The sequence below is a fragment of the Canis lupus genome, chromosome 13 (genome assembly GCF_003254725.2).
Source record: "Canis lupus dingo isolate Sandy chromosome 13, ASM325472v2, whole genome shotgun sequence".
NCBI classification, from domain to species: Eukaryota; Metazoa; Chordata; class Mammalia; order Carnivora; family Canidae; genus Canis; species Canis lupus.
In genome coordinates, this window is record NC_064255.1 from 16,360,844 (window position 1) to 16,372,122 (window position 11,279).

At 39.9% G+C, this 11,279-nt stretch overlaps 1 protein-coding gene across 1 annotated transcript in view; it reads right to left on the reverse strand.

Annotated features, from left to right (window-relative positions):
* EIF3H (eukaryotic translation initiation factor 3 subunit H) overlaps positions 1-10,631 on the reverse strand; it is a 95,773-nt gene extending 85,142 nt beyond the window's left edge. Inside the window, exon 1 of the mRNA XM_025450462.2 lies at positions 10,395-10,631. Within this exon, the coding sequence (XP_025306247.1) occupies positions 10,395-10,526 (132 nt within the window). The 5' untranslated portion in view covers positions 10,527-10,631. The remainder of the gene's footprint in view (positions 1-10,394) is intronic.
* Positions 10,632-11,279: the final 648 nt, after the last annotated feature.

Genomic DNA, 11,279 nt, shown 5'->3' on the forward strand with positions numbered 1-11,279 from the left:
AGCTGTCCTTCAAGATAATTATTTATGGGATGCCTGGGTGGCTCAGTGGTTGAGTGTCTGCCTTCGGCTCAGGTCATGATCCCAGGGTACTGGGATCAAGTCCCACAACAGGCTCCCTGCAGAGAGCCTGCTTCTCCCTCTGCCTGAGTCTCTGCCTCTAAGTGTCTCTCATGAATAAATAAATCTTTTTTTAAAAAAGGTAATTATTTACTCAGCAGCATTGTGTGTAGTAGTAGTCAAGTATAAAATAGAATCTGTAAGACCAGTCACATGAGACTTTTGCAATAATTCAGAGAGTAAGAAATGAATACTGTAGATAACACAGTTATAGACTCACAAACTAAGTGATCCTAAAAAAACAATCCAAGGGAAACCCTATAGAGCAATCAAAGATGATATCAGAAGCCCTAGTGACTTGGGCAGATGGTGGTAACACTAACAGACAACAAAAAGCATCTCACTGGAATCACTGTAACAAGTATATTAGCATCCTAATAGGCACATGTAATTTTAAAAATATAGAATAAGATTTTGGGCAGCCCGGGTGGCTCAGCAGTTTAAGCGCCGCCTTCAGCCCAGGGTGTGATCCTGGAGACCCAGGATCGAGTCCCACATCCAACTCCCTGCATGGAGCCTGCTTCTCCCTCTGCCTGTGTCTCTGCCTCTCTCTCTCTCCGTGTCTCTCATGAATAAATAAATAAAATCTTAAAAAAAAAGAGTAAGATTTTTAAAAATACTAACTCCCTTGGCAATGATGCCAAGAAGCAGCACTTCAATCCTCTATACATGGGAAAATAAACTATATTATACAACTATTCTGGAGAGCACTTTGGCAACATGCTTAAAATCATGCATAATCTTCAAGCCATTAACCCCAATGTAGGTATTTATTAAAGCAGAGGGAAAACATTAGAAAAGTAAACCTCAAAATCTTAATGGTGCTACCCACCCTCATGTTATGAGCTTATAAACTGAGATATTTTCTTTCTGGTTTGTGTGTGTAGGCGTGTGCATGTGCATGTATCTATGAATGATTTCTCCAAACTTTCCATTCAATGAATACATATTAATTTTTGTTAAAAAAAAATGAATTTTAGCACATTACTACTGTACCACAGATAAACTTTTGCTACTTATGTCAGATTAAACTAGCTTGGGACAAGGATAGAAGTAGAAGAGGTACTGAGGAAAAAAATTCATATTAATCATCAGGATGTGAGGAGTATCTGTGGTATTTAGGTACTATTTGTAGTAAAACTAAAACTCTAAAATGTTATGCCAAAATACAGCTGCTATCCAGACTCAAACAGTAAAAAAGTTTTATATTTTGATTAAGTTAATACTAAGTTATCACTATTTTGCTGAAATCCATTTTCTCTCCCGTATTTTTGGGCTTGGTGCCAACATTAACAAAAATACAGGGTACTACTCTGGCATACACCAGTGTCCATTTCAGCGTTTTTGGGTTTTTTTTTTTTTTTTTTTTTTTTTTTATGATAGTCACATAGAGCGAGAGAGAGAGAGAGAGAGGCAGAGACATAGGCAGAGGGAGAAGCAGGCTCCATGCACCGGGAGCCTAACGTGGGATTCGATCCCGGGTCTGCAGGATCGTGCCCTGGGCCAAAGGCAGGCGCCAAACCGCTGCGCCACCCAGGGATCCCCCAGCTTTTTTGGTTTTAATGAAATAAGTACAGTTAGTTTGTCACCATATAGATGGAGATGTATACTGCACTGTAATTTCTGCTATTAAATCTTATCTTTAACAAGATATAACCATTTTATAGAATGATCTAAAATAATAAAAATTAAATTAAATTAAAATTAAAAAAAAGAATGATCTACAGTTTATGGGAAAAAATCTATTTTCTCTTTAAGTATATTTCTCATACATTGCTGAAGGAAATCATAATTTAAATGATATTTTACAAAAGAAAAATTATGAACTAATCTCCAAGAGAAAAGGAAATGCAACCAAGTTTCCGTGTCAGTGCTGAAATCGTAAGTTTTCACCCAAGAAATTAAGGAAGACCTGGTAAAGTACAAGTGAGGATATTTGACCACAGGACCCTAGTCAAAGCCTAATGCTTTGTAGAGGCTTGTCTCCCCAGTATTAAAGGCTGGACTAAGCTGAACATCCAGAAAAACGCTAGGAAGACTTAAAATACCTAGTGCTGCTCAGCAAAGCTCTTGAAATCTCAGATTTTAAGCTGAAGATCAGAATTTATATTTATATAAGAGCTAGCTGGAGCCAAAGATGACAAGAAAACAAAAGAAACCTCAATATTGTGCCACCCACACCTTTTAATGTCAAAAAAACCATTTGAAGAGTACATATGCCATTTCATCTGGGTCAGATATGCTACAACTAAAGTTAAAATTTTTCATTATCTTCCATTTACTCTGTAAAACATCGAGTTTGGAATCCCACTGTAATGAATACCAACTATTAAAATCAATACCAACTACTGAATCTGTTACTAGCAATAATTAAACATCAATAAAAATAATATATATTAAGCTTCTATTTATTACAATAGGAAGGCCACACGTTATCCTCATATTAAAGAAGAAACTAAGACCCAGAGATGCAACTGATTTTTTAAATCATCTCCCCCATGAGAAATACTGTGCATGCTATGCTCCTTAAATTATTCCAAGACAGCTACAAGAAACACTGATATATATGCCATAAACACAAGAAGCACGATCAGAAAGCAGTCTCAAAAAGGCAATGGATTTCAGATTTCAATAAGCCCTCTGACCTTAAAGGAAAGGAACAAAGTCCAGAATGTCTGCACGATTAGACAAATCTTAAAAGCATCCTAAGAAGTCAGACAGACTTAGATTTGCCTATCCTAAGGCAAGTAAAAAACCTTACTGAGGAATACCTACCAGCACTCCTCTCAATTGTCTTTGGTATGCCTCCTATTTTCTTCAATATTGATTCCCCAATATCTTACAGTGTGACCCACCAGCTAAAGTTGCCTTTTCCTAAATAAGAATATTTACTAAATTGACTTCTTTTAGCTACAAATCTTCCCCTTGAATATGACAGATTATTAAATATACAGATTCTGATATATTAGCTGTCTTGTACATTTTAAAGTTCTAAGTCTGTAAGAGCATGCATATATATATATATATATATATATATATATATATATATATGCTTCATTTGTAAAATGGGGGTAATAATGGTTCCCAAATCAGAGCTATACAGTTTCAATGCTATAATACATATAAAGTACTCTGAATAGTACCTAGCACATTAATAAGAGCTAACATCTACTGAGTACTTACAATATATGAAGCAGTTGAATAATGGAAAACAAAATGAAAAAAGGTGGCAATTTGTGATTTGAGTCCAAGCTCCAAATTAAAATCACTTTATGCCCTTGAAAAGCCACTCAGTTTCCATGAGTGACTGAATAGACATCTAATCCAGCTAATATTAGTTCTATCAGCTCCTGAAGTTCCAGGGATATAATACTGTATGTCTGTCAAATGTTTTAATCTACTATAAAACACTATTACTTAAAATTAGTGATATCTTACTTGCCAAAGCAAAAATATAAGTAGTCAAAATGTCAGACTGCATACTTAGAGTCTGTTTAGTCTCATATTAAAAATAATGCTAACAAGACTGCTTATCTGGTTTACTATCCACAGCAAATGACAAATTGGAAATGAATGGGGTAAAAGACATGTAAATTTACCAACAAAACAGTAAGAAAGAAAGGCAGCCAACTAGAAAGACAAATTACTCAAGACACCTCAAAGACACGGGACAATATAGAAATAAACAGATGTAAATACCCAAAGGGATTCAAGAGGACTGTCTAGTATGGGGCAATAAATTTTGTTCTTAATAATAATACTAAGTCATCAAAACTTGGCTAAGCTATGTCCAATATTCTCTGACTAAAGAGGCAGAAATTTATGTAATACACTTCAGAATGATTTCTAGCTAAAATGTAAAAATTTTGGTGCTTGAAAGAATTTCAAGTTATTTGACTAAAATATCCAAGTATGTGAAGCAACTTATTCTTTCCTGAAGACAATTTGGAACACCTGGGTGACTCAGTGGTTGAGCATCTTGCCTTTGGCTCAGGTTGTGATCCCGGGGTCCTAGGATCGAGTCCTGAATTGGGCTCCCTGCAGGGAGCCTGCTTCTCCCTCTGCCTATGTCTCTGCCTCTCTCTCTGTCTCTCTCATGAATAAATAATAAAAACCTAAAAGGAAAGAAGGAGCCAAGAGCCACACAATTTTTTGTTGTGAAACATTAAAAGGCCAAACTGTATTCTACTTGAGACATGGATTTTAGACTAGGGCTTCCATTTCATAGTTTAATGCGCTGCAATCTAGTCTCTGTAACTTCATGTAGTGTCTCTCTCTCACACACACACACACAAAATATACAGTCATATATGTCATAGCCTCGTATAACCTCCTTACAAATTGAATTACTCATTTCAGTTCACAAAGTACTTCTACCAACATTTTCTCATCAGATCTGAATAACCACCAGATAAGTAAGACAGGTAACATCTACCCTTAAAACTGTTGTAAGAATCAGACATAATCTAACTGAACTTTCCTTCACAGGGTCTTATAAATAGCAGGTGCTCAATTAACACTAGTGATTTTTCTTATAGATAAGACACCGATGCTTAAAAAAAGGAAGAAATATGAGTGAGTTTATAAAGCTCAGTCTCCCAGACTCACTGTGTTCCTCACCAACACATTTCTACAAAGCATTTACTGCCCCAGTTTCCTCACGATTCATTTTCAAGAAAATTTCTTGTACCACAGAACTGTATTAATTCATTTATAGTATCTTAGTGCTTTCTTTGTGTCAGTCACTATTAACATTGCAGTGAACAAACCTGACACTGGCCCTGCTCTCAGGAAGCTGGTATTTTAGTTTGAGAAGACAAGCAACAGGGCAGCCCGGGTGGCTCAGCGGTTTAGCACCGCCTTCAGCTCAGGGCCTGATCCTGGAGACCCGGGGTTGAGTCCCGCATCAGGCTCCCTACGTGGAGCCTGCTTCTCCCTCTGCCTGTGTCTCTGCCTCTCTCTCTCTCTCTGTGTCTCTCATGAATAAATAAATAAAATCTTAAAAAAAAAAAAGAGAGAGAGAGAGAGAGAGAGACAAGCAACAAATAAGAGAATTTCAACAGTAACAAAGGGCCCAACAGAGTGAATATAAAGGTCAAAGAACTGATGGGGTCACTGTAGAGCAGTTGGGAAGTACCTGTGAGGTAACATCTGAGCTGACACCCAAATGACAAAGTATATGGAACTCTGACTTTTTCATTTATTAGTAACATACTCTACCTTACTTCCAATAAAGGACGGATGAGGTAGCTAACAATTTTAAACAGTAAGATAGTTTTACATAAAGAGAAAAACAAAATTTAAAAGGAAATAAATTTCTATGGTAATTAGTTTTAAGCACTGGAACTATGAAAGATACAAATATTTTACAATTTGGGACCTGGGGGGCATAGTCAGTTAAGCAATGGTCTGACTCTTGGTTTTGGCTCAGGTAGTGATCTCAAGGTCAAGACCAAGCCCTGCTTCTGGAGTTTGGCTCCAGACTCAAGAATTCAGCACAGTGTCTTCTTGTCCCTCTCCCTCCCCCACTAACGATCACTCTCTCTGTAAAATAAATAAATAAAATCCTAAATTTTGTTTTACAATTTTGCCTTCAAATTGTCATCTCAGTGAGAAAAGAAAAATAAACAGGAAACCAGTAATGAACAGTCTATGACCATGTGTCAAGATGAGCAATATAAGCAGTCATCATAAAAAGTTCAGATAAAGGAAAAAATCAATGTGGACCAGAACAATACTTCTCAAACATTAATATGCCATAAATCACCTGATGCAGTAAATCAAGATGGGGGCCTGAGATTCTGATATACTGTATTTCTGCATTTTTAACAAGGTACCAGGTGAGAGCAACTCAGCTTGTCTCTCTAATCCATGGAAACTGGTTCGGGGGAATGACATGGGTTTTACGTGAAAAGTTCAACAGGAAGGATAAGTTTGATCTTTTCTAGGAACAATGAGATCATTTGACTACAACAAAGATCCACAGATCCATTCCTCCATTCCAAGAGGATACATGAGCACTGACTCTGCAGGGTTCTAATGGAATGGACAACGAAAAGATTCTTGTGAGATACCGTTTCACACAAGGAAAACAAGCCATCTAATTGTCCATTAATGGTCAGATGAGGACAATCATGTCATATTTATACAATGAGATGCTCTACTGTAATGAAAATGAATGAATTATAGCCACTTAGTCTAGAATGGGCTAATCTCAAAAACAATGTGAGATATGCATATATGACTCAAGACATTAGAGAACATATACTATGATTTAATTCATATTTCATCCATATTATCAATATAAAGAGGCAAAAGTAAACAAATTGTTTAGAAATACTCTATGGTGAAGCTATAAAGAAAACCCAATCCTTGAAACAAAACTCACAATAGTGATTACATAGTGGGGATTAGGGATGGGAGAAAAGAACGAAAGAGGAAGAGGTTTCAAAGATATTCATAATGTTCTATTTCTCAAGTTGAATGGCAGATAACTGGATGTTAATTTTGTGATTATTTAAATTATGTATCATAGATATAATTGCATGTGTGATATTTTGCATGTGTGAGAATATTTTGGCATTTTTTATACTTCTTTGCAAATGCTATCAATGATTTTTCTAAATACTAAATCAGGGATTTAGCCACCTGAGTGGGTCAGCAGTTGCCTTTGATTCAGGACATGATCCCAGGGTCTGGGGATCGAGTCCCACATCAGGCTTCCTGCATGGAGCCTGCTTCTCCCTCTACCTGTGTCTCTGTCTCTCTCTGTGTCACTCATGAATAAATAAATAAAATCTTTAAATAAATAAATAAATAAATACTAAATCAGGGAATTACTGGTGATGGAGATTCTAACAGTGAGTTGAAGAAAGAATGAAAAACTACAAGTCTATGTAATTGTTTAACCGTTGACTTCAAGAGGAAAAAAGTGGCAACTAAGAATGGAACACAGTGTTACGTGAAAAAGAGAACTGAACATTTTAACATGGGAAAAGTCCTGACAATGTTCGTAAGAGGAAGGTAATATTAAAGATATAGAAGATTTTATGAAATAGACCAAAGGTAGTAAAGGAAAGGGTCAATACAAGAAGAAAAACAGGTCTTGACCTCTAACAAGATGGCAGGAACAAATGTAAATTAAACACCAAGCTAACGAATTGTCCTATGTGGCTGGAACATACACTTTCTACAAGTCTTGGAAATAGAAGGAAATTAATCTGAACACAAAACCAAGGACATCTTAGTAGGCCTTGAATTCAATACAATATCACTGTAAACATTTCAGGAAGGAAGTTAACAAGATCTTAACTTTCACATTAAGTTAAGTGAAGGTTTTAATGAAAAGTATGAAGGAAAGGGGCACCTGGTTGGCTTAGCTGCTTAAGCATCTGCCTTTGGCTCAGGTCATGATCCCAGGACTCTGGGTGCCTCGTGTCCAGCTCCTTGCACAGAGAGGAGCCTGCTTCTCCCTCCCTGCTCTGCTTGTGTGTTCTCTTTCTCTTGCTATCTCTCAAATAAACTAAATCTTAAAAATAAAAATTTTAAAAAAAATGTATGAAGGATTGACTGAAGAGGGCTAAGAGAACAATTCAAGATATCACTAAAATAATCTATAAGATATCAGGACATGAACTAGGAACAGTATAAAAATGAGGGACACCTGGGTGGCTCAGTCTTTAGGTGTCCAACTCTTGATTTTGGTTCAGGTCATAATCTCAGGGTCATAGGATGTAGCCTCACAGCCAGCTAGCACTTGGTGGGTGGGAAGTCTGCTTCTCTCCTTCCTCTGACCCACACCCTTACCCTGCCCACTCCTCCTCTTAAAATAAAGAAATCTTAAAAAAAAAATAAAATGAAATCTTTTATTCATTCATTTAAATTCTATCCATATCAGCTAAAAGGTTCTATTGGAAACATAACTCATGAAAGAGCATAGTCCCTTGCCTGCCCTCAGGAGCTTACATTCTTGGTGGGGGAGACAAGAAAACAAAGACAGTTACAGGAAGTGGAAAATGCTATGAAACAGAGTGGTGTGATGGAGGAGGATGGAGAGAGAGATACATTTCGACAGGTTTGGTAGGCAAAGCCGTTCTTAAAATGCGGCGTTAAAGTCAAGGACCAGGGCAGCCCGGGGGGCTCAGTGGTTTAGCGCTCCCTTCAGCCAAGGGTGTGATCCTAGAGACCTGGGATCGAGTCCCATGTCGGGCTCCCTGCATGGAGCATGCTTCACCCTCTGCCTATGTCTCTGCCTCTCTCTCTCTCTCATGAATAAATAAATAAAATCTTAAAAAAATAAAAATTAAAAATAAAGCCAAGGACCTCGAGGATCGTAAGAAGCCACCAAGTAGTAAGAAATACTTGAGTATTTCAGGAGAAAACAAAGAACTAAAATGTCACTAGGAATGTAGTCTACAAGTAGGAGGTGAGTTTGGAGAAGAGACTAGAATAGCAGGACCTTGAAGAATGGGGTAAGAAGACTATATTTTATTCCAAGTGGACATGGTTGATGGCATATAGATGAGAAGCAGAGAAATTTGATATAGGGATGCCTGGGTGGCTCGGCGGTTGAGCGTCTGCCTCTGGCTCACGCTGTGATCCTGGGTCCTGGGATCAAGTCCCACATTGGGCTCCCTGCATGGAGCCGGCTTTTCCCTCTGCCTGTGTCTCTGCCTCTCTCTCTCTCTCTCTCTCTCTCAAATAAATAAATAAAATCTTAAAAAAAAAAATGGAATTTGATACATTTTGGAGGTGGAACTAACAGGATTTGCTGACGGAGGAAAAAAAAAAAAAACAAATGTAGGGTTAATGCCTAGGTTTTCTGACTTGTTCAAATGCATAGATGATAGGTCCATTTCCTAGGACGGGAGACCAAGGAAAGACCGAAGAGGAGAAAGGAAGGAAAGGGACATGGCCATACTTTTATTTTGGACAAGTAAAATTTGAGATGCCTATAAGATATCCAAATAGGGATGTCAGGCAAAGAGTGGGGTGTTCAAGAGTGGCACTCAAAAACCAAGTCTGGCAAGAAATATAAATCTAAAGGTTATCAGAATATAAATTATATTTAAAGCCACAAGAAAGGGGATCCCTGGGTGGCGCAGCGGTTTGGCGCCTGCCTTTGGCCCAGGGCGCGATCCTAGAGACCCAGGATCGAATCCCACGTCAGGCTCCCGGTGCATGGAGCCTGCTTCTCCCTCTGCCTGTGTCTCTGCCTCTCTCTCTCTCTCTCACTGTGTGCCTATCATTAAAAAAAAAAAAAAAAAAAGCCACAAGAAAGGAATTTAAGGAGTATCTACTGTTGTGACTTTTTGGAACACAAATAATAACACTTGAGCAACTAGGGATTAAATGGTCATTAACTATGTCCCAGAACACTGTTCTAGTTACTGACATATATTAAGCCAATTTTAATCCTCAAAACAACCGAAATGAGGAACATAAATGTAAAGATTAACTTAACCAATACCATTCAGCTAATTTTAAATTTTTTCTTTAATGATTTTACTTACTTATTCATGAGAGACCCACAGAGCGAGAGGCAGAGACACAGGCAGAGGGAGAAGCGGGCTCCATGTGGGGAGGCTGATGCGGGACTCGATCCCAGGACCTGAGCCGAAGGCAGATGCTCAACCACTGAGCCAGGCGCCTCTTATTCAGGTGGGACTCAAACCCACGCCGTCTGGCTCCAGGAGTGTGCTTTTACCTCCTCTGGTTACACCCGTCAAACAGAGACCGGATAGAAAGATGCCTAAACCCCAATCCCGAGGCCCTCCAACAGGCACAGACGGGGAAAGGGGAAGCCAACATAAGACATGTTCATCCCCACTCCACGGCTTCACCGGCTCACAAGTGGCTATAAAGTCAATCTCCACTTGGGAAGTTACGGATGTCAGACCCAGGCAGAGAAGCAATGAAGTTTACCTCACCTTCCAAAAGCCGTGGATTCCTAGATCCTTCTTGATACCTGCCTTCCCCTATGTGTCTTCCAAACGACTCTTTCTCCAAATCTAAGCGTCTCGTGACAAGACCCCAAGAATCTGTCACACACACACACCCCTAGCCTGTTCCCTAAGTCCTCAACCCCCACGATGGGTGGCAGAGAAAGTTGTCGCGCCTCCCCACAAACAGTGAAGATGAAAGAGAAAGGTTTTCGGGGAAAACTCTGTCCCAGTCTCACGAGGCCCCAGGGAGAGGCTGCCAAGCAGCGCGTCTGGCGGGACAGGACGAAGAACCGAGGTCCCCACGTGGACCCGGCGAAACGGAAGCCCACTCACCAAGCCATCTATCTGCACTTGCTTCACGGCCGAATCTCCGGACCCGCCTTTGCCTTTGCCTTTCCCCGCCGGGCCGGTGGTGGAGCTGGAAGAAGTGGCAGCGGAGCCGGCGCCTTCCTTGCGGGACGCCATCTTTTCAGCCGGACAGGAAAAAAGAGAAACGTGAGTGGCCGGAAGCGGAAGTACGAACTCCACGTGACGTCACGAGCAGCCCGGCGCCCGGGGGGCGGAGCGGGAGGAGAGGCTGGCGCGGGGCCCCGCCTCCCTCCGCTCGTCCGGCTCCCACGCTTCCGCCAGGGAACGCCTTTGCGCACGTGCGAAGTGCGTTTGCGGCTTCTTGCTCCGCAAAAGCTTTCTAAGACACAGGTAGACTTTTAAAGATGTTTCCCACCTCACGTTTAGTCAGTCTCCATGAGTCAGTTGGCCGTAACAGCGTTATAGCTCTCATGCAGGTAGCGTCTCGCCTGAAAACGATTTCACTTTTAATTTTTTTTTTTAATGAAGACATTCTTTCCGTCTTTCCAAATTTTGCCTGTTGCTTATTTTTGAAATGTTTACCCCTTCAAGAGATGTCTATGCAGAACTGATAATTCCCAAATTGATTTTCCCTAGACCCCTCCACTGAAGTCCACACCGGCATGTCCATCTGCCTATGCAACTTCTCTACTTAAATGTTCCACATGGACTAACAACCCAGACTTTCCAAAACTGAACTCCAAATACCACCTCCCTCCATAGTCTTCCTCATCTCATTTGATGACAGCTCAATTCTTCCAGTTTATTAGACCAAAAACCCTAGAGTCATCTTTGACTTCTCTGTTTCCCTCACACCCCTGCAGCCAACCCTAGCTCAGACTCTACAAGAAAGGGAATTCTAGGAAGTAT